This window comes from Otolemur garnettii, unplaced genomic scaffold, assembly GCF_000181295.1.
Source record: "Otolemur garnettii isolate 467f Iridium unplaced genomic scaffold, OtoGar3 scaffold00004, whole genome shotgun sequence".
NCBI classification, from domain to species: Eukaryota; Metazoa; Chordata; class Mammalia; order Primates; family Galagidae; genus Otolemur; species Otolemur garnettii.
The window spans coordinates 1,329,485-1,352,397 of NW_003852399.1; the positions used below are offsets into that span (position 1 = coordinate 1,329,485).

At 44.7% G+C, this 22,913-nt stretch overlaps 1 protein-coding gene across 1 annotated transcript in view; it reads left to right on the forward strand.

Moving 5' to 3' along the window:
* Window positions 1-22,913, forward strand: part of ASAP1 (ArfGAP with SH3 domain, ankyrin repeat and PH domain 1) — a 345,855-nt gene that overhangs the window by 311,361 nt on the left and 11,581 nt on the right. The window contains exons 24-26 of the mRNA XM_003782341.2: window positions 3,435-3,605; window positions 14,165-14,234; window positions 18,019-18,077. Of these exons, the coding sequence (XP_003782389.1) occupies window positions 3,435-3,605; window positions 14,165-14,234; window positions 18,019-18,077 (300 nt within the window). The remainder of the gene's footprint in view (window positions 1-3,434; window positions 3,606-14,164; window positions 14,235-18,018; window positions 18,078-22,913) is intronic.

Consider the following 22,913-nt stretch of genomic DNA (forward strand, 5'->3'; position numbering starts at 1 on the left):
TTTCTGTAGATTATATTATAAAACAAGAGGTCGGTCTATTTTCCAAGTATGAAATTGTCAATATAGTATTGACTATGCCTTTCAAACTCAACACTGTCCCTCCATGCCATCTTTCCCCTCCCCAGTTTTTTTTTTTTTTTGAGACAGAGCCTCAAGCTATCCCCCTGGGTAGAGGGCCATGGCATCACAGCTCACAGCAACCTCCAACTCCTGGGCTCAAGCGAGTCTCTTGCCTCGGCCTCCCAAGTAGCTGGGACTACAGGTGCCCGCCACAACACCTGTCCATTTTTTGGTTGCAGCCATCATTGTTGTTTGGCGGGCCCGGGCTGGGGATTCGAACCCGCCACCTTAGGTGTATGTGGCTGGCGCCTTAGCCACTTGAGCCACAGGCACTGAGCCTCCCTCCCCAGTTTTTGATCAGTTGCGATATGTTGTCGTTCTTAAGGAAATCACTGGCCTTAAAAAGACAGAAGTGGAGATTTATTCATCAATTTATTTAGTTAATATGTACTATATAGCAAGCCAGAGAAATGCCTGGCCTTAATAGGATCTGCAGTCTTATGGGAGAGACAGGTATGTAAGGAAACAAAGACATACCTAATTATAGATTGTAATCAGTTATATGAAGGAAGTCAGAAAGAAAAGTATGTAATGGCATGTGATGTACTAATCTATTCATGTTTGAGATGATTCAGGGGTCAGGATTTTGCTGGGTTTGTGGTTAGACAGAGGATGGCTTTTTGGTCTGATGCGCTACATCAGGAAATCCCTAGATGGCGATAAAGAGGCAGTTGCTACAGACTCACCATTGTCAATTATCTATTATCCATTTATTTCCAAGAGGAAAATTACAGTTCCTGATATTGAGCGTTTGTTGTTTTTCCTTCTTGTGTGCCAAGAGCAGGAAAACTGCCCTGGCTTTTGGGAACCAGCAGCATTGTTTCATGGGTTGAGAGCTTTGGGTCCTGGAGACCTGCATTATCCCACTCTGCCACCCACAGCTGTGGGACTTTAATCAGGACAAGCCCCCACTTTCTTGGCTACAAAATGGGAACTATAATACCCAACCCACATACAGTAACAAGGTTGTTAATGAAAATTAAGAGGTACAGTTATTATATATCCAAAAAATTTTAAATGTTTTAGAAAAAAATCAGGAGAAAGAGTATACACAAATGCATTTTGAAAAATACAAAGCATGGCTCGGCGCCTGTGGCTCAAGCGGCTAAGGCTCCAGCCACATACACCTAAGGTGGCGGGTTCGAATCCCCAGCCCGGGCACGTCAAGCAACATGATGGCTGCAACCAAAAAATGGCCAGGCGTTGTGGCGGGCACCTGTAGTCCCAGCTCCTTGGGAGGCTGAGGCAGGAGACTCGCTTGAACCCAGCAGTTGGAGGTTGCTGTGAGCTGTGATGCCATGGCACTCTACCCAGGGGGATAGCTTGAGGCTCCGTCTCAAAAAAAAAAAAAAGAAAAGAAAAATACAAAGCATTATACAGATGCAAAGCCATAAAAAATCACCTTACTGATACAAAATAAAATGTTTTCTGAAACTGCAGTGCAGTGACTGATACCATAATTAAGAGTTGATTTAGGCTCGGCACCTGTGGCTCAACCGGCTAAGGCACCAGCCACATACACCTGAGCTGGCGGGTTCAAATGCAGCCTGGACCCGCCAAACAACAATGACAGCTGTAACCAAAAAACAGCCGGGCGTTGTGGCGGGCACCTGTAGTCCCAGCTACTTGGGATGTGGAGGCAGGAGAATCGCTTGAGCCCAGGAGTTGGAGGTTGCTGTGAGCTGTGATGCCACGGCACTCTACCCAAGGCGACAACTTGAGGCTCTGTCTCAAAAAAAAAAAACTAGGGGTACAGGTGAATCTTTCTAAGAGTAGAATGTGAACGTTTTAAAGCAATAACTGAGAAAACGACATGAAGGCTGTGTTAACCAGTTTGATGGAAGTATTTCGGATTGCATGTGAAAACCCCACACTGTACCCCAGAAGTGCATTAATGTACATAGTTACCATTCAATAAAAAAAAAAAACAGAGTTGATTTAGGGTAAACATAAGGTGTCCATCGAGTATCACATCAGTAGGATAGAGAACAAATTACACAGCTATGGCCATTTAATCCTAAAGTAGATCATAATTTTACTGAGATTAATAGTGTTTGCTTTCAAGACTAGACTGTCTTTGAGAAATAAGTCAACGTTGGTCCTGACTGGTAATTGATAATGGGAATCATTAGAGCTTACTTTACCAAGGAGGGAGGCTAGTAGTAATTAAGCTTTTCTTTTAATACACAGAATGTAAAAAGCTCTTTTGGAGCCTTTCTGGATTACCAGATATCTCCTGTCCTGTGTTAAACATTTGATGTGGCAGTGTTCTTAGTTTTTTGTTTCTTTCCTTTTTCCTTTTTTTTCTCTTAATGTTTGCAGAAGCATGTCCATGAACATGGTTAAACCATTCACTTAAATAAAGAAGTGTTTGCCAAAGTGCCCAGCATGTAGTGCCTGGTGAATACCAGCCACTTTAGTGTCACTCTGAATAAACGAAACCAAGCACATGTATACAACTTCCATAATAGCTTTTAAAAACAAACTATTTTTTTCTTAAGACATCAGTTCCAAAAGTCAAATGGTATGATATAGTGTTTTAGAATATTAATACCAATCCTGCTGTCCCGTCTTCATCTCTGGAGAAAATTGAGTCTTTTTGTTAAATCTATAGAAATCGATGTCTAATCTGTATAACTACTATTCAGGCCTCCAATATAATAAATAGATGGGTGGTGTATGATTTCTAGAACAATGAAGAAGTGGAGGATAAAAGACTTTCAGATTTTAGTTGTTCCTAGGGAACACTTTATATCAAGTTCTTCATTATTTAGAAAAGTTTTTTGTTTTTGAGAAAAACTTTAGGCAGTTTGCTAACTGAAAAAAAAAGTTGGAGAGTGAAACATTGTATTGTATGAATGCTGTTATGTTGTAACTGGTGTCTCATTGAAAGTGTAGCCTATTCTCTGCTGTTTTTCTATTGATTTTGCTGGTAGTGCTGTGTTCCTTCCTACTCAGTAGATTTTATGATGATTATGGTGAGTTATTGGTTTCAATTGTACACTGTGTGTTTTATTTTTCCCATTGTACCAAAATGATGACCTAGATCCAGGAGTAGCCTTTGTCGGCTGGCCTTTTGTTCCTTAAAAGCACACATTCTTCTTTCCTTTGTTGAAATTGTATTTTTTAACCAACAATTTTTAAAAATCCTATTTGTGAGGTACTAGATTGATAGACTTGGCCACATACAACCTTTTGCTTCTGTCTCTGTGTATCATGCCACATTTTGGTGTGTGGAAGTGGCTGCATACTGACTGTGTTGTGTCTGAGAGACTGGGATTAACCTTCCTGCCCCCATTCAATTTCCTTTCTAGGTCCAACTGGCCCACCTTCAACACTCCCTCTAAGCACCCAGACCTCTAGTGGCAGCTCCACCCTTTCCAAGAAGAGGCCTCCTCCCCCACCACCCGGACACAAGAGAACCCTATCCGACCCTCCCAGCCCTCTACCTCATGGGCCCCCAAACAAAGGCGCAATTCCTTGGGGTAAGTTATCCTAAAGTCAGGGCAAATGCTGCCTGGGGCCAGGCAGTGTGTGGGGCTCCACTGGGCAGGGGACAGTTAGCACATTCAGAAAGTACTAAAATGCACGCCTACCGCGTGAGGACTTGGATAGGTATGAATATGATTATACCTGCCTCTTAAGGCCACGGAACATTTTGAAAAATATTTGAGGCTTTTGGTTTTTTTTTTGAGTTCCCCTCAGTAGAGTGCCATGGCGTCACAGCTCACAGCAACCTCAAACTCTTGGGCTTAAGTGATTCTCTTGCCTCAGCCTCCCAAGTAGCTGGGACTACAGGCATCCGCCACAACACCCAGCTATTTTTTGGTTGCAGTTGTCATTGTTATTTAGCAGGCTTGTGCCAGGCTCAAACCCGCCAGCCTCAGTGTATGTGGCTGGCACCCTACTTACTGAGCTCCAGGTGCCGAGCCAATATTTGGGGCCTTTAAACACTATTAATGGTTGTAAAGGTGCTGAGCACTTTCTATATCTCATTTAATCATAATGGCAGCTGCTTAGAAAGCAAAATAATCCACTTTTCTCACAAGGTCCAAAATGGTTTTCCTATAAAATATAAACTTAAAGATTTTCTGTTTTGCTTCAGATAAATGCAAATCCCTCACACCAGGGCTTACAGACCCCTGCACAATTAGGCTCCTATCTACTCTGCTCTTGCTACTGGCCTTCTCTCGCTTCTTGGATACACTCTCTTACCTCCTGAGGGCCCTTTCACTCCCTGGAGCTCTGTCAAACTCCATGAAAGGCCATCTCCTTTCATCTTTTAGTTGTCAGCTTGCATATTTGCCCCCTGACCTTCCTCTCTGAAGGAGCTTCCTCCCTAGCCATGTCCTCCCCAGCACCTTATCACAATTGAGAAATATTTGATTTATGCCACTCTGCCCCACGACACTGCAGGCTCTGTGAGAGCAGGGTCTTTTGTTCATCTAGTTCTCTCCTATGTTTACTGGAATCATGGTTGGCACTCAGTGACAGTCAGTTATCACTTAAGTATTAATAAACCTACCCAGAGTCAGCTAGTTTAATCAATTCAGTGACATTGACTGGAAGGGACAAGTGCCTGTCTACAGGGATACAATTCCCATCTTTACTGCTGGTTTGCTAGCAATTTAGAGGTCACCCCATATTCTGGCAGAGTCCTAGTCCGTGATGGGCATGCAGAGAAGTTTTGCTGAATGAGTGTGTTAGTTTGTGTGTCTCACCACCTCCTGCCTTTGTTTCATTGTGATTTTCTTCTCTTTTATTTTTTAATTGTGCTTATCAGGATGATAGTTGAGATAATGCTTTTAAAGGCTTCCTCAAAGGCTTATCCCAATTCTGAATTTTTTGAGTTTTGAGGAACAGATTGGCATCCCTGCTCATCATCTGGTCCAGATGCCCAGATGTGTGTTCGGGGACATGTCTGTGTGTTAAGCCATTCAGTCTCTGACTCTGCTTGCTTATTTTGGGGGCACTTAACTATCTCATTGTGTGGGCCGGGCCTTCTCAATCCACAGATCTCAGGATCTACTGAGGGACATGTGGGTAGGCCTTTATTGTCAGGATAGACATCTTACCTAAATACTGTGGAAATGCTGGAAAATTGAGTCGCAAACTTTAGGGAAAAGCCAGGGCGGGTTCAGAGAGGAGGAGACGATTGAGATTGGTGCTAACAAGTTAGTTCCCAGTGTCAAGCCAGGCAAGAACAACAGGGGTGCAGGTGCACAGAACACAGAACACTGGACGTTTTAGAAACTGCATTCCATGGCCTTCAAAATCCCCTGATTGTTCTCCCCTCCCCAAATAATACTGCATTGATAGTCACAAATTCGCTGTACAGACTTTCACACCACAAATAACAAATTAACCTCATCTCCTACTTTCTCTCACTTTTAGTCCTCTTGTTTGATTGGTTTTATTTAAGTTGAGGCTTAACTCTGTGTAAAGTGCTTGTATTCATGTTATATAGACTCAAAACATGTCGCAAATAAATTTACCACATTTCTGTTTTCTAACCTGAAAGTCACTACGCTTTAAAATTTCTTTCTCTTCACTCAACAGCAGGACTAGAAGCTGGCCCTTTTTCCCCTCTAGTGTTGGTGGGCCAGGGAGCATTTTTCACTAAGAAACAAGGTTGTTAACAATTTATAAGAGCACCCAACAATACACAGGGAACATTAGAGCCTTTCCCAGATGTGGACACTGAGCCATCTGCTAGTTCTCACCAGCTGAGAGTCTGTTGCTACAGCCTGCCTTGAAGAACAAAAATCAAAATTGATCCTTGGCAAAAGTAACAATTCTTTTTTTTTTTTTTTTTTTTGAGACAGAGCCTCAAGCTGTCCCCCTGGGTAGAGTGCCGTGGCATTACAGCTCACAGCAACCTCCAACTCCTGGGCTCAAGCGAGTCTCCTGCCTCAGCCTCCCAAGTAGCTGGGACCACAGGCGCCCGCCACAACGCCCGGCTATTTTTTGGTTGCAGCCGTCATTGTTGTTTGGCGGGTCCGGGCTGGGGATTCGAACCCGCCACCTTAGGTGTATGTGGCTGGCGCCTTCGCCGGTTGAGCTATAGGCGCCAAGCCAAAAGTAACAATTCTTCACATGTCATCGACTTCGCAGGCCACACACAAACAGCTGGACTTCTCATTTAAAGTTGCTCTGATCCTGGTGTCTATACTTTTGAGTTGTATGATCACTGCTTGTTTTTATCCCTCCCTACCTTCTTTTAACACTGTATCTGGAAGCCAAAGATAGAGGCCAGACTGAGGCACATAGGGGATCAGCCTCCTCGGCAACATTCCTCCCTCATGCCTGCAGGTTCCCTGTGTGCACCCCTCTTCCCAGCACTCTTGCATTCCCCTAAACCTCCATGTCTCCTCAGCCTATAAAGACCAGGGCCTTTGGACTATAAGATCAGGACTGGGAAGTAGACTCCAGGTGTGGGAGGCAGCAGGGAAGCAGCCTCTTAGCTCTCCCCAGGCCTCACTGGTCACCCCAAACAAGACATGTCTTCCATGTAGAGGTAAGCAAGTCCCCCAAATTTTCACTGTTTGCTCTCAGATCTGAGCCTTTAGTTACAGTATGTCCTCAGGCATACTGAGGACATATTCCTCCCTCTATTCCTTTGTGTTAATGCATAAAGTCATCTTTCAAGACCAGCTCTCCTGCTTTCCCCAGTCTGACCACCGTCACCCACCCCCACTAGTCACTGTGGCGTAGGGGTTGTCTCAGTGATTCTGAGTCCTGACCTGTCTTTCTCAGCACAGGAACTCCTTATGAGGGTACGCGCTCTTTCTCTCAGCAGAGAGTGTGGATTCAGTGTCACACTGACTGGTTTCCAATTCTGTCTCTACTGTGTGGTGGCCCTGTGGCTTTCTAAGTATCTTTGGTTCAGCACTCAGTTCTCTAGCTGTGATAGAAGGCTAGTAATAGTACCTATATTATGCGTAGGGTTGCCAGGAAGATTAACTGAGAAAGACACATAGAACAGGAACAAAGAAAGCACTCAGTACATGTTCCTTACTGTTGCTGTTCTCCTCAGCCTGGCATTTGGCTGGATGGTGGAAACCTGTGTTAGTTTCCTGAGGCTGCCACAAACTTGATGTCTCAAAACAATGGACTTTTATTCTCTCAGTTCTAGAGGCTAGAATCCAAGATCCAGCATGGATTGGCTCCCTCCAGAGGATCTGTGGAAAGAATCTGCTCCTTGCCTCTCTTAGCCTCCCATGGCTCCGGGCATTCCTTGGACTGTGGCCACACCACTTCAGTCTAGCCTCCGTGGTCATCTTGCTCTCCCTGCCTTCTCTCTGTGATCTCAAAACTCCATTTGCCACATTCTTATAAAGATTTATGTGATTGTATTTAGTACACACCTGAATTTCCTGTGTTAATCTTCTCATCTCAAGATCTTTAATTTCATTTGTAAAGACTTTTTCCTGATAAGGTCAAATTGACAAGTCTCAAGGACTAGGACTTAATACCTTTGTGTGGCCATTTTTTATCCTACCACAGCTTGCCCTCCGTTTCCCAGAGAGTCATATCCACCTCACATGCAAAATACATTCACCCCATCCTAACATCCCCAAAAGTCTTCACCCCTTATTTTGGTCCGCACTGTTTGTAGTTTCCAGAGAAGATAGCTGTCATGTGACTATCAGACATATTCCTCTTTTCTCTGCCGTGCCTGGAATTTTCCTCGTTCACATTCACGAGAGAGCTCTCTAAACTTAATGTTAGGAAAGCATTTGGGATGAACCCCTGATGTAAAGAATAGAGCTTGTGAAGTAGGCAAGACGAGACCTGTTTCCAGTGAGTGTGTGTCCCCTCACCCGTCTGCTTATAAGCCACCTGTTGACACCACTCCTCTGCCCCTGACAGTCACACTAGCCAGCTGGGCAGCAGCACTGTCATCACTCCTGTGACCTGCCTGCAGTGCAGAAGCCTCTTTCCTTAGCCGGGGGAAGTTTCCACCTGTCAAATTTTAAAGCTTGTACCTGTGATTGTTTCTCCTGCCACATTCTGTTTCTGGTCTCAGTGCCTCTGGCATTCAGCTTGTTTGCAGTCTCCTTGACTGATAGGTCCTGGCTCCACTGATGACCACACTTTCTCTCTGCCACTTATTAGCACTGCCCTGTCCTCCATGCTGGTCTGTAAGAAGATGAGTGGAATAGGCCGGGGGAAATAAGCCAGACAGTTGACACTGAGACATTTGTGAGAGCGAGGGTCAGAACTACTTGACAGGAGGCCGCACTTCCTCCTTTAACAAAGGCTCTGTCTTTCCTCCCCTCAAATTCCATTCCATGCCTTTAAAAATTCTTGATAGAGGTTTATGGCTCATAAAAAAAAAAAAAAGATAAAAATGCTTTATTATTTAGAATATTCAGATAAAAATCTACACATGTAAATATTTTACAAGGTTAGCCCTTGTAAGGGCCCTCACGTAGTACTAAGCGCAGTTGTAAGCACTTTGCATGTATTAACTTACCTAATTCTTAACCACAGTTGCACAGAGCAGAAAATGCTATTCCTTCGACTGTAAGGTCACAGATGCGGGAAGTTGAAGTAACTTGCCCATTTCTCACTGTACGTGGGGCCCCAGGATGCGTCTCTAGCCTAGTGGCCCAGAGCCAGCACTCTTCACACTCCCCATATGCTGCTCCATGCTGAAAGGCAGGCGAGTCAGCCACTGGTCATTCCTCCTCGTGGCAGTGGTTTTTGTGCCCATGGTTTGGTACTGACATGGATAGCACAGGATAGTGGTAGCCCAGCAAACACCACACACCCCGCTGGCCACCACCTCATCCCTCAGCAGCACGGCACCTTGGTGTAGGGTTCCAGCTCTATGCAGGCAGGAGGGCCACTCTACCTTTTCACTGTCAGAACCAAAATGTCCACAGCACCCAAAATAGCCCTGGCATCATATTACCAAAGCTCTGAGTCTGTGAGGAATTTAGCCATCTGTCTCAGGAGGCTCCTAAGGCAGGCTGTTGGTAAGAAAAAAAATGGTCCTGTGGGTAAGTGTGCATTTTGTGGAGACTTGATCAGTTTTCAGGCAGCATTTCATTAAGCCCCCCCCCCTTTTTTTTTGCAGGTTTTGGCCAAGGGCAGGTTTGAACCCACCACCTCTGGCATATGGGGCTGGCGCCCTACTCCTTGGAGCCACAGGTGCCGCCTAAACCTCTTTTTTAATAACCTACATTATATCAGCTCTTTTTAACTCAATTTAAATAAGAAAATGAGAACAAAGGGAGAATAAAGGTAGCGCAGCAAGATGGAATCTGGAAGTGTGACTCTTTTTACAAAATGCATAACATAAGGTAATATACAGTGGCTGGAAGTGGACCACAGATTTGACCCTAAGGTTCCTACAGGAAAGAGGGGGAAAAATTATATATATATAAAAATACATATTAAAAAATTTATATATAAGAATTATATAATGTATATTGATAATATAATTTTTATATATAGATATATATAAAAGATATATAGAGATATAGATACACACATACATATATAAAATTAATATCTAGCCAGGCCCTGTGGCTCACACTTGTAATCCTTGCCCTCTGGGAGGCTAAAGCAGGTAGATCACCTGAGCTCAGGAGTTTGAGGCCAGCCTGAGCAAGAGCAAGACCCCATCTCTACTAAATATAGAAAAATTAGCCAGGTATGGTGGCAGGTGCCTGTAGTCCCAGCTACTCAGGAGGCTGAGGCAGGAGGATTGCTTGAACCCAGGAGTTTGAAGTTGCTGTGACTTAATAGAGTCATAGCATTCTAGCCTGGGGCAACAGGCTAGACTCTATCTCAAAATATATATATATTTTTTAATTGATATATAATGAAATATATATTATACCTTAAAAGCTGTGGCTTATATATAGTTAGATATATAATTATATAACTATATAACCTAATATACAGTTAGATAGATAGATAAAACTAATCATCTAGTTTATAGTGGCTATAAGATTAATCCTGTTCTGACCCTTGAGATTCTTTTAATTAATACCTGACAGTAGTTTCCCTCAGGACCACCATCCTTTGGTATTTATAGAACTGTCTGATAGTGATTGGAAGCTGTAACATGCACAGAATGAACATTCCAGAAGCCTAAGTTCTGATCCAGATTCTACCAGTCCCTGCCTAAGTAAACCTATGGGAATCATATTTTTCATCTTTGACCACTGAGACTCAAAATTGTGCAGATTTAGAGAGAGAGAGAGGGAGAGCGCGTGCAGGTAATGGATGAAAAGCTATGCCATTATCCCCTTCTCATATTTCAGTGCCAGAACCTCAGGTTAAAAGGCTCAGCATTTAGAATGTCTGACCTGAGGCCTGCACATTTACTTAGTTGAAGAAGTATTGGCTTATAAATGGGCCTGTGGAGAAAAATTTATTTTTTTCTCTTTCTTGGATTCTCCAACATATTTCGTGTCAACTTCTCTCCTTCTCTGACCTCATTTTGCACACAGTTCTGGACATAATAATGGCTCCTGCCCTTTGGAGATTGTTGGCACATACAGTTGTTGGCACATACAGGTGCTGTGCATTTGTTCATACATTAGGGAAATCAGTTGTCACTGCCACCCTGTAAGACAAGGACTGGCACCCAGGAGGAAATCGAAGCACAAAAAAGTCAAAAGACTTGCATAAGATCACCAATCCAAGAACTGGGATTTAAACTCATTTCTGACTCCTAGGCTCTTATTCATTATTCCGGAAGATTCCTGGAGGCTCCAAGCCATTCACTACTGAGTGATGCCCTCTTCCTCCCAAAGACTCTTGGCTGTAGCTTCAAAGCTCTAAGTGACCAAAAGTCAGGACCACAGTTTCTTTCATTGCCTGCCCTGTATGTATCTACAGCGCTCTCTTACAGACATCTGTAGGATATACCAGGGTCCTTTTCCTTTTTCCTTTTCCTTTTTTCAATTTTTTTCTTGTTTTTTTAGAGACAGAGTTGCCTTTATTGCCCATGCTGATCTTGAGTACTGGCCTTAGGTGATCCTCCCACCTCAATCTCCTGAGTAGCTGGCCTTATAGCCACTGTGGCTGGATCAAGGTCCTTTACTAAATTGCATAGAGAAAGGGAAAGGGGTGAGCTGCTTCTGCCCTTTGGTCCTCATTCTCCTTTACAGTACTATCTTATTTTCGGAATTTTTTCTAAATAAGTTTTTCTTCTCAGGCATAGCAGGTAGCCTTTGCCTAACTATGAGAGTGACAAGACTCTCATCAACTGACCACCTGCCCACCCATGTGTGTGGGCAGCAAAGTCAGTGACTCAGTACTGTCAGTGCTGTCTTTTTTCAGCAGGGACTTACTGCTCTGTGCCAGACATTGTGCTAGAAAGAGGGGTTACAAAGATGGAGAAGGCAGAGTTCCTATCACCATCATTTTTGTTACATTCTGTCAAAGAGCCGTGAATAATAGTACCGTTTATATTGTGTTTGTTGTGGACTGCGCTGTGCCCCACACTCCATAGCTCATTTCTTTTGATGGTCATGCCCATCTAAAGTAGGTACTATGGTTATTCTCATTTCATAGATAAGGGAACTGAGGCCTGGCAGAATAAGCAGCAGCATCCAACTGATACTCACTGGACAGAGATACAGCTGGAATTCAAAACCAGGCTTGTCTGCCAGTCTGCACCCTGAACCACTCCTCACACAAATGTGGTCAGGCCAGCTGGGGAGGAGTTCCCACAAAGTGACTTTGGAGATGTTCTTTAATATCTCCAAAATGTTAATTCCATGTTCGTATAAGAATTCAAGAGGAGGAGGTGGCAGCAGTTGCAGGAGAAAGGAACAGAAGGGGCAAAGTCACAAACACATGAGAACACACAGAGTCCTTGGAGAGTGGAGACTCCCTTTAGCCAGAGAGGAAGGTTAAACGAGGACTCTGGACACTTGGGCCTCTGGGTGTCAGACAGCAGCTGCTGACACTGCTGACACGGTGATGCATGTATGAATGGCCACAGCAGAGCCAGGACGTTTTTCTAGCCCTGTTGGTCTCGAGTTCACTCATGCATAGCTCATGCAAACTGGGTTCCCAATCAGTTGTTTGAAATGTCTTCCACCTAGAAAGGGAATTAGATGCAACAATTTATTTCCTAAACACAAAACTTTCTTTAACATCTTTCTTGCTATAGCTTGTGAAATTATGAAGGCATAAGATTTGATATCCATCCCAGGACACTCAACATTGAGGACGGTGCTAGAAGGAAATGCTAACCTTAAAGGAAATCACAGCTCAGAGGATTTCATGAGAGTTACCAAAGAAATATTTAAGTACAAAGTTATGGGCTCATAGCCCATTGATGATTAGAAGGAGCATCTTTTTAAAATGAAAGAACTAAATTTAGTCTTTGTCCTGGTAACGCTGGTTTAGCTTATCTCTTCTTATATCCATGTCTCAAGAGTGACAGAACACTCTGTCTAGGAGGCCCAGCACTAGCGCTCTGTGGGCATCTCCCTCAGGAGATGGAGTAGGACCGGGAGGTAGTAGAGTGTGGTAGTTCAGAGTGCAGACCCTTCAGGAGGGTAGCCAGCCTTGTGCCCCAGCTCTGACCCTTACCATCTACTTGACCTTGGGCAATTGACTTTCCTTCCCTCTGTGTTTCTTCATATATAAAGTGAAAGGTGACTACGTTATTTGTCTCATATGTACAGTCACTACAGGTACTTAGCACAGTACCTTCCTCATAATAAGTACTTAATAAATGGTTGTTGCTATTATTAATGTTACTATTGAGACATCATAATAGATAGTGAAGAGCATATAGATGTGTGGCGAGGACTCCTAGGTACACCAACTGCCAATGGGGCCTACAGCCCACTTGTTCATTTAGCTTCATTTCCTTACCTTTAAAAAGGTGATCATTACCACCAATCTGATGTGAGGAAGGATGGCTGGATATAAAAGCATGTAGGCAGTTGTCAGTGCTGTTGAGCCCATTTATCATGTAGTGAGGATTCATTCAGTTTGTTCTGACCTGTCCTCTTCATCGACCCTCATGTTTCTGAGCCATCTTGGCCCACCCCTGCCATGCCAGCTGGGCCATATTATAGATTCCTAGGCAGGGAAGGAAAAGGATCCACTAAGGAGAACACTGGGAGTTTCTGGAGCAGTCACTGGATGAAAGGAGAAAGAAATAAACTAGAGCCCCACAGACAGTGTGCCCTGCAAGTCTCAAAGATTCCTCTCCGTGCCTGGAAACCTAAGGCCGCAGGACTGCCCTGCACCCTGTGAAATGGGTCACAGAAGAGCCCACTCTTATTCTAACCAGCCTTTGCACCACATCCCAGGCAAAGCACACTTCCCTCCACCTGTGTGCTTCTGGGTTTGCTGCTCCCCCCCTAGATAGTCCTCCCCTCTACAGGTGCTGTGATCCCCGGCCCCTCCTGCCAGTCAGATCTTCGACACTCTTTCCTCGTTTTGGTCCTCATTATTAGTACAGTTGATATGTGTGAGTCTCACCGGCCACTCTGTGAGAGCAGTGACGATCAGTTGGCTTTTGTGCCTCCTGCTCTGCACTTACGCCTGGTATGTAGTAGGTGTTGCATAAATACTAATGTCTGAATAAACGGTGAGTCAGTACCCAGCAGATGCCCAGTTATCGCCACATCCTCACACCTGTGAGTCGTGTGTGTATCTCTGTGCCTGGTTACCAGAGAGTAGTCTACTTGCATGGGAAACTACATGAACTTGAAATGTTCCTTCTTTCCCTGACATCAAACCAAGGTCACCATCCTGAGCCACTGGGAACATCACCACGTTCCCATGATCTTTGAGACCTTTCCAGGGAGCAAGCTGTTCACCTCTCTGGCATACTCCCTTACTGGCAGTTAAACTTCATCAAAGCCCAAAGCAGTGCCTAATTCCTTTCTGTCTTAATGCCAGAAATGCATGCTCTTCTGGCATGGATCTTTCAAATGCCTTTCTGGAACCCGAGCACTGCCCATCTGTAGGCCAGACCCATATGTCTCCATATTGCATTTCCTTGTCCGAGGGCGTAAAACACACCTTTTCACATTGAAGTTTTCCTTTGTAGGTAACGACGTGAGTTCATCATCTTCAAGTAAGGCCGCAAACAAGTTTGAGGGACTGTCTCAACAGTCAAGGTAAGCCATCTCAGCGCTTTTCTCTCTCCTACTGGGCTCATAGGTGCAACGGACAGAATTACAAGAACAGGCTTTCCCAGCTTTCCCAGCACCACTCTTGAATGTAGCCAGCCGCCCGGGGCCAGTTGTGGTACAAAACTGAATGTCCGCTCAGTTCACGGGCACTCAACACTGAGCCTCCACGAACCAGTCTCAGTCGGCCCTAGTTCTGGGGACCACACCTTTGAACAGCTCTCTGTCAAGTTCACTGGGGTGGGGTCTGCTCACCTCACTTCTCTGATGGTCATAGGATCCTGCAATGGTCTTTAACAGAATTCCTGTTAGAATGAGTTTTTATTTTTGCTGTTTCAATTAAGTAATTTTGGTTACTTTCCCTCTTAATTCATTTTTCAGGAAGGAAGGAAAAGATATTCCTCAGAGAAATCTTACTGCCCAGAGATTTTCAAACATAAAAAGTGACTCTTTTCGCGTTACCTATTTGTAAGATTGTTTCTAGGACGAGATGAAAGCAGTATACCTTCCGTCTTTCCTTTCACTGACTCGGGATACTTCAGATCTGTGGGCACTATTTATCTAGCCTTAACCCCAAACGGTTTTCTCTAAATTAGATGAGGACATTTTTTGCTTATCTATGGTGGCAGATATCATGAAAATTTGTGTACAGACCTTTTCTTTTGCTCATCAGCTTTTGTTAGTGTTTGTATATTTAGTGTGTAGCTCAAGGCAATTCTTCTTCCAATGTGGTGCTGAGAAGCCAAAAGGTTGGATGCCGCTGCAGAGGTGCCATTGAGAAAATGACACAAAGAACCACTTTCAGACTCAAACCTCAGGGAGAAAAAGTCACCTGGTGTGTAAGAGTTGCTTTCCAGAGTTGCTAAAAGATGAAAAACAAAACTTCGCTTCTTTTAACACCACTGCCTTATTTAATCTTTTAACCCTGTGAGATAGGCCCAGTTCCTGTTATCCTTAGTTTACAGATGGGGGACCTGAGGCCTGGCACAGTTACATGGTAGATGCAGATATCCGAGCTTGCTCCCAGCTTGCTTTTTCTCCAGACCCCACGCTCCATGCCCCTTCTTTACTCTATCCCCTGCCTTTCATGCCTCGCTCCATCCCCTTCAGCCCTGCTCTGAGGGGCCCTGTAAAGCTAAAGTCCTGGTGGTTGTCCCCCTGACTAGAGAGAGGGCCAAATGTTCAGAAAACACTCTTAAAACATTTTTAAATGAAATCAGGCTGATCGTAATCTAGAGCTGTTTGGTGACCCATTGAGTCACCCACTGTCCATGCACACGCATGTACACATACAGGTACACGTAACACAACCAGCAGGAGCAGCCATGTGTTTATTTCCAATAGGAAGGACCCCAGGTCCAAGCATAGCAATGTGGATGCAGAGACTTCAGTGTGAGAGACATTTGAACCTAGACTTTTGGCCTTAGTAACGTGGTCAGGAATGACCATCATGGTCACGCCAATTGCGGGTGGCTGTGCTTCCTGGAGAAAATGCTGAGGCAGGACACAGATACAACAAAATGCTCCAAAAATGTTAGAAGCAAAGCCTTCTCGTGTTTACTGTTTCTCATTTAGTAGTGGCTTTATCTCAACAATATTCTCTAGTTCCCCAGAGGTAGAAGAATTTCGAGTGAGCTAAAGAAAGGTTAAGATCAAGGGCGTTTGAACACATACCTTTTTCTTCCTTGACTGTTTTTTATTTGTTTGGTTTTGACTGGTTGGTTTGCCTTTTTCTTTTTATTTTAAATGCAGTTAGGCTAGAAAGAAGAAAAAGAAACCAACTCTTAGGACATCAGAAAATAGAAAGGGAGAAACAAGAGAATAAAAGGAGCTTGTGGCAGCTGCAGCTCATGTGTGTGGCTGCTCTTGACATTATGGGCTCTTGTCGGAGGGAACAGTGGCTCCTAACTGATAGACTCCACGTACAGCCCTGGCATTTCAGTTGGGGAAGGGTTAACTACATTTGATGCTCTAGGGTGATAGAGTATGGACTTGTATTGCAGAGAATTGGGCACTTTTCCCTCCTCATTTGGTGGCCCAGGAAGCAAGCTATTTGTTTTTCTGGAGTGGTAGAAGTGAGGGCCCTGGAGGTAAGCAGGGCTAGAGCTGAATGCCACTTCCAACTCTTACTAGCACAGGGCTTTCTGGCAGCCACTGACACTTCAGTTTCCCCATCTAGAAACGAGGATGATGAGAACTGCTTTGTGGGGATCCCGTTCAATAAGTTGCTTTCATGTGCTGCATTGGGGTCACGACTAGAGTGTTCCAAGTGCCTTCATAAATGTGTTTACCTCTGGAAAGAGCTTTGAAATGGAAAGGTCTGACTTTATCATTAGAGGGATTTTTTTCACCCTCTCACTGTGCCTCTCTGGCACAGCAAATTAAAAGATGGCAAATACACTATAATCTTTGGCTAAAGAAGTTTTGAACGGCTTTTTGGCTGGAGACACCATATTCCAGTAATTCATCAAAATGACAAACAAAGGGAAAGAAGAGAGGTACCTGATACATGTTCTCTGGGCCTTTAGAAAACATGGAGTTGGGGCAGCACCTGTGGCTCAAAGGAGTAAGGCGCTGGCCATATGCCGGAGGTGGCAGGTTCAAAACCAGCCCCGGCCAAAAATTGGAAAAAAAAAAAAGGAGTTGTTCCTTTGGCCACATACATACGAATCTATAAGAGAGTTGATATTATAGACATCAAGGGAATGGGTACTATCAAAAAGGCATGCCACACAGATATTGCCATGGCAAAACTGGAAGAGTCTGCAGTGTTACCCAGCATGCTGTTGGCATTGTTGGAAACAAAACAAGTTAAGGACATGGTTCTTGCCAAGAGGATTAATGTTCATACTGAGCATATTAAGTACTCTAAGAGCCAAGATAACTTCCTGAAATGTGTGAAAGAAAATGATCAGAAAAGGAAGGAAGCCAAAGAGAAAGATACCTGGATTCAACTGAAGCACCAACCTGCGCCACCCAGAGGAGCACACTTTGTGAGAATCAATGGAAAGGAGCCTGAGCTCGTGGAACCCATTCCCTATGAATTCATGGCATAATAAGCATATAACATAGCATACAGGAGAACCAATGGAACTGTGTTATTAGATGCTAGAGCCTATTTATTCCCCATGAACTCATGGCGTAATAGGTGTACAGCATAGCACACAGGAGAACCAACAGACCCCATGTAACAGTGATATAAGGTGCTAGAATCTATTTCTGGTGAATTCATGATATAATAGTCATGCAATGCTTTGTCCCATTCAATGGCAAGGCACCTCCTTGAGCTACTGGAACCTTTTCCCTATGAATTCATGGCATAATAGGTATTAAAAATAAAAGCCTACTACTACTGTAAAAAAAGAAAAAAAAGGCTGGGCACAGGTACTCATGCCTGTAATCCTAGCATTCTGGGAGGCTGAGGTGGACTGCCCTGAGCTCACAGGTTTGAGACCAGCCTGAGCAAGACCCCATATCTAAAACAAATAGCTGGGTGTTGTGATGGGTATCGATAGTCCCAGCTACTTGGGAGGCCGAGGCAAGAGAATCTCTTGAGCCTAAAATTTGAGGTTACTGTGAGTTATGACACCATGGCACTCTACCAAGGGTGACAAAGTGAGACTCTGTCTCAAAAAAAAAAAAAAAAAGAAATTTCCAATGAATTTTTTTTTACATCGTTCTGTAAATGCCTTTGATTTTTGTAAATGATTTATCACTGCTGATATTCTAGCACTTCTCAATTCTAAATGATTCTTTCTTGTTTATTAATTAGCACCAGTTCTGCAAAGACTGCCCTTGGCCCGAGAGTTCTTCCTAAACTACCTCAGAAAGGTAAGATTTATCTTTTCTACATTCCTGTGCAATTAAAGTGTCATTGTACCCTCCAAGGGCACAAGGGTCTTTGTCTCTCTTGTTCATTAATCCCCAAATGCCTAGACAGCACCAAGCACGTAGTAGATGACTAGTAAGCATTTGTTAAAGAATTTATGAACTCACATTGGACGATTAGCAAAACATTGTTCTTAACACCCCCTCAAAAAAAAACCACTTTTGTAGAAAACATAATGCCCACATACTATTTCTTTGTTATAAACATAATCAGAGTGACCTGGAAACTAGTTCTACCTCTACCACTTAGCAGCTGTGTGGCCTAGGACAAGTGACTTAGGGGCTCTGCTAACCCTCAGACTCCTCATCTGTAACACGGAGGAAATAATACCTACTTTGTAAGGTTTTGTAAGGACAAAATGAAGTCATGCTTCCGAAAGTCCCTCACAAGTGGGTGGCAAAGGAATCCTTCGTTAGGATGGCATCTGTCGCGAAGAGCAGCAATGCCCATGCTCTGCAAAGCACAAGAAAGCAGTGTCTATAAATGCTGCCTCTTTGCCAAGCAGAGACACTCAGCTCTTTGACCAAATCTTTTTTAATCCTGGCCAGGCTTTTCATTTGTAAAACCAAAACTTTAATCGCCTTATTACAACGCTAACAATAGTGTTGCCTTCCTTTTGTGACACTGCCTTTCCTTTAGAGTGGCAGGACACCTTTAGAAGTGCGGGTTCACTCCCTCTTCACACATGCCTTCAGGGCCACCTCAGATACAAGGGAGGTTCAGAGGAGCTCGAGGCTGCTCTGTGGATTTTTGATCTGTGGTAAGACTTCCAACCTCAGTCCAGCCTCTGCTGCTTAGTTCAACAAGTCAAGGGGTTAATGTTGGGAAGTAGGAATTTGGGTGACACATTGGAAAGGACACTGACAGGCTGGCTGGGTTCCCCTGCAGTAAAGCAGGGGGGCCACACAGCTGCTGATTCACCCTTCATAGGTCAGAAAGAAAGGCTCCTACCCTCGTCCCCCACCTTCCATACTGTCCAACCAAGACTTGGCTTCTGGGTTCACTGGGTATTTCTCACAGGGTTGGTGTTGGCTGTTATTTCTTATTTTTAAACATTGCCCGAAGAGCTGTCCTGATCTCAGAGGAGTTCGAGATAAGTTTCCCAGGCAGTCTGCCCAGACTCCTCCCCATATCGCTCACACGTTGCCCCCACTGCCATTCTAGCCCACTTCCTCTAGCACCCAAACCCCAACCACTGCCACCTCTTCCCTGTGTCCCTTTTCTCCGTGACCACCTTCCCCTCCCAACCCAGCCTCAGTCCACCTCTGAACTCACTCCCTAGCTCCCACCCTTGCTGTACTGGCTCCTGTGTCTGGACCTGACAGCTAGATGTGGCCAAGAGTGGCACAGTGAGGTTGACAGTCTGCTTCTCCTCATGACCACTGGCCATGCAGTCGTCTGGCACTGCCCTTAGTGCAGGTGCCACCACCTGCCTCCCCCCTTGTCCCCCTGCCCTCCATACCGTCCAACCAAGACTTGGCTTCTGTTTGCCCAGCGAGTCAGCACATAAGCCCCACCTGGCTGCATGTGGCACCTGTGGTCCTAAAATCCTTACCACTCCCGCCCCTCTAGGGACAGCATGTGTCCCTGGCCTGCTGCACCACTGTTCTCCCTGAAGCACCGTTATCAGAGTGCGTGCATGTTCTCAGAGCACCCTCTGGACCTGTGTCCTTTCCTCATCACCCTGTTGCTCTATCCTCTCGTTCTCCTTGTGTGTGTGTGTGTGTGTGTGTTTTTATAATTTGAAATTACTCATAATAAACATGTACAGAAACACCAAAAAAGACACGGAATAGAATAATGCAGCTTCCTCCACCAAACCAGGTACTCACCACCATCTCCACAATTACCAGTTTATACCTGATCTTATTCCATCTCGCTCCCTGCCACCTACCCCCAGTAATTCTGGAGCAAATCCCAGACTTCATGTTATTTCATACACATGCAATCCCATTATCACATCTGAAAGACGAGAGATTCCTTCATATCATCAAACACGCACTGTTACAATTCCAGTGGTCTCACAAATGTTGTCCCCCCCTCTTTTTTTTTTTTTTACAAAGTATTTGAATAAGGAACAAACTAGACACATTACAGATGATCAATTCATCTCCAGAGTTTCCTACACTAATGTTTCCCTCTTGCTCCTTCTATTTGTTGAAGAAACTGCATTCTTTGTCCTGTAGGTTTTTCTGTCTAGGTTTTGCTGATTACAGCCCCGAGTTGTGGCTCATTTAGCATGTTCCTCCATCTCCCTGCTAGTTGGAAGTCAGATCGAGAGACCTGACAGACACAGGTTCAGGCTTTGGCAAAACCACTCCATAGGTGGTGGTCTGTCCCAGCAGCATTGCACACCATCCCATGCACTCTCCAGGAAGCTCACAGCTGTTAGTGCTCGAAGCCAAGATCCACTCACCCGCCCTCTCTTCAAATCTCTCCAGAGGCCATTGACCAGGGGTCAGGTCCTAGCTCCTGTCCTACTTGGCCCGTCTGCAGCTTTTACATAGTTGATCACTTTGCACTTGGCTTCTGGACACCACCCTGCTCCTCTGACTGCACTGATGGTCCCCCCTCAACCTCTTCTGCTGCTTTCGCCTCACCTCAGCCTCTGAGTGTTGGGGTGCCACAGGTCATGGTTGTGAACTGCTTCTCTTTGGCATCTGCCCTCAGTCCCTGAGTGGTCCAGACAGCCTCAGCTTTCAGACTGTCTGGGTAGCCCTGCACTGACATCTCCAATGGAAGTCACAGACCACAGCCCGGTGAGCACCACCACTCAGATCTCTCATAGGCTTCTCAACACAACACTTAAGCACAGACTCTTGATTCTTGCCAGGCTTGTTACCCACTTCTTTTTTTTTTTTTTTTTTTTTATTAAATCATAGCTGTGTACATTAATGCAATCACGGGGTACAATGTGCTGGTTTTATATACAATTTGAAATATTTTCATCAAACTGCATAGCCTTCACTGCATGTTCTTAGTTGTTGTGTTAAGACATCTATATTCTACGTTTAGTAAATTTCACATGTATCCTCGTAAGATGCGCCGTAGGTGTGGTCCCACCAACTACCCTCCCTCCACCCGTCCTCCCACCTCCCCTCCTTTCCCCTCCTTCTCCCCTTTTTCCTTATATATTGCCCATTTCTTAAAGACAGTGTCCTTACAGTACCTTCCAGGACCTTCTGTGATCTGAACTCTGCCATGTCTGTGATCTCTACCCTCCCATTGGCCTCCGTGGGTATTTCACTCTTGCCCCAGGCCTCCTGCTTCCCTTTAAAGCTCCCAAACACATTCCTGGTTCAGGGCTTTGCATTTGCTCTTCCCTCTGCCACCATCCTGAGCCATCTCTTCCCCTACCACACGGCAACACAGCTGGTGTTGTGGCCTCCTGGACATTTTTGTTCAGCTGCCGCCATGTTAGAGAGGCCTTCCCTGACCACGCTGTTCGGTAACCCACTGTCCCTGCCATGCCCTTTCTCCTCTGCTTTACACACCCTCACACTCTGATGTAGTCCCTGCGTACTTGTTGTGCTCTCACCAGAATGCCAGCTCCTAGGAGGCAGGAACCTGCTCTGTTCCAAGTACCTGGAATGGTGTGGGGCACAGCATATGCCAAAAAAAATAGTAAAGGGATGGTCACCCTTTTCCTGTCAGTTTGAACTATTCTGGGCTAGGGGCTGCTCATCCCTTACTCACTCTGTGACTTGGGGAGGCTCTGTAGCTTCCCTTAGTGTCTCCACTTGGAAAACAAGGAATATGGTGATATCCAAGTGACAGGGTTGTTAGAAAGAATAAGCAACACAGAGGCCAGTCTCAGGAAGGCTTCCTTCCTCCCCTTCCCTGCTCTGTGGTCCCATCTCTCACCGGCTCCACATCAAGTCTTCCTGGCTGGTGTGCAGTTGAGGCCCTGTCCAGCCTCCCTTCTTCACTTCAAGGGGCTCAGGCCAGTACCAACATTTACATTCTCATACCAGAGCCCGGGGTGGCAGAGAGGATGTGGAACATGGCACTGGGCACAGCATGGCCCTGCACCGTATCTCTCAACAGTGGTAGCAATAATGGGGCTTTGATTTGTGATTAGGAACGCCTCTGTAGCCAGGCCTTGTGGTAGGCGCCTGTAGTTTCAGCTACTGGGAGGCTAAGGCAAGAGAATCACTTAAGCCCAAGAGTTTGATGTTGCTGTGAGCTGTGACGCCATGGTACGCTACCAAGGACAACATAAAATAAAAAGAACAAAGCAGGTATGAATGTGATGTCAAAAGATATCCATGAAATATGATTCTATGTAGTTTTTTTTTTAATGAAAAATATTTAAGCTTATCAACAGAATACCTCTAGAAAGATACCCAAATTCCTGGGAATAGGACTGGGGATGAGGAAATGACTTCTATGTACACCTTCTTCAGCTGTTTGAATTTTTACTGTAAGCCTAAGTTGTATAATTTTTTAAATAGAAAAAAATCACAAGAAAGAAAGAAAGAAATGCCTGTAATGGCCAGAAGGCCCCTGTTCCACTCCTTTTGTCTCATGTAAAAGTAACAGGAGGACCACTCAGTTGACAGCCTGCTTCCGGTTAAGCATTACACATTTTCATCTGATATGATCATATCCACCCCCTTATAAACTAAACAATATTGTCTACATTTTTTAACATGAGAAAACCTTGATTTAGTCAGTTAAGAAACTTGCTCAAGAGCAGCAAAGCTGGGATGTTTGTGTAAGTCTTTACGCCGAAAGCCAACACGAGACTTCTTTCTCCGTTAATTCATTCCACCTGC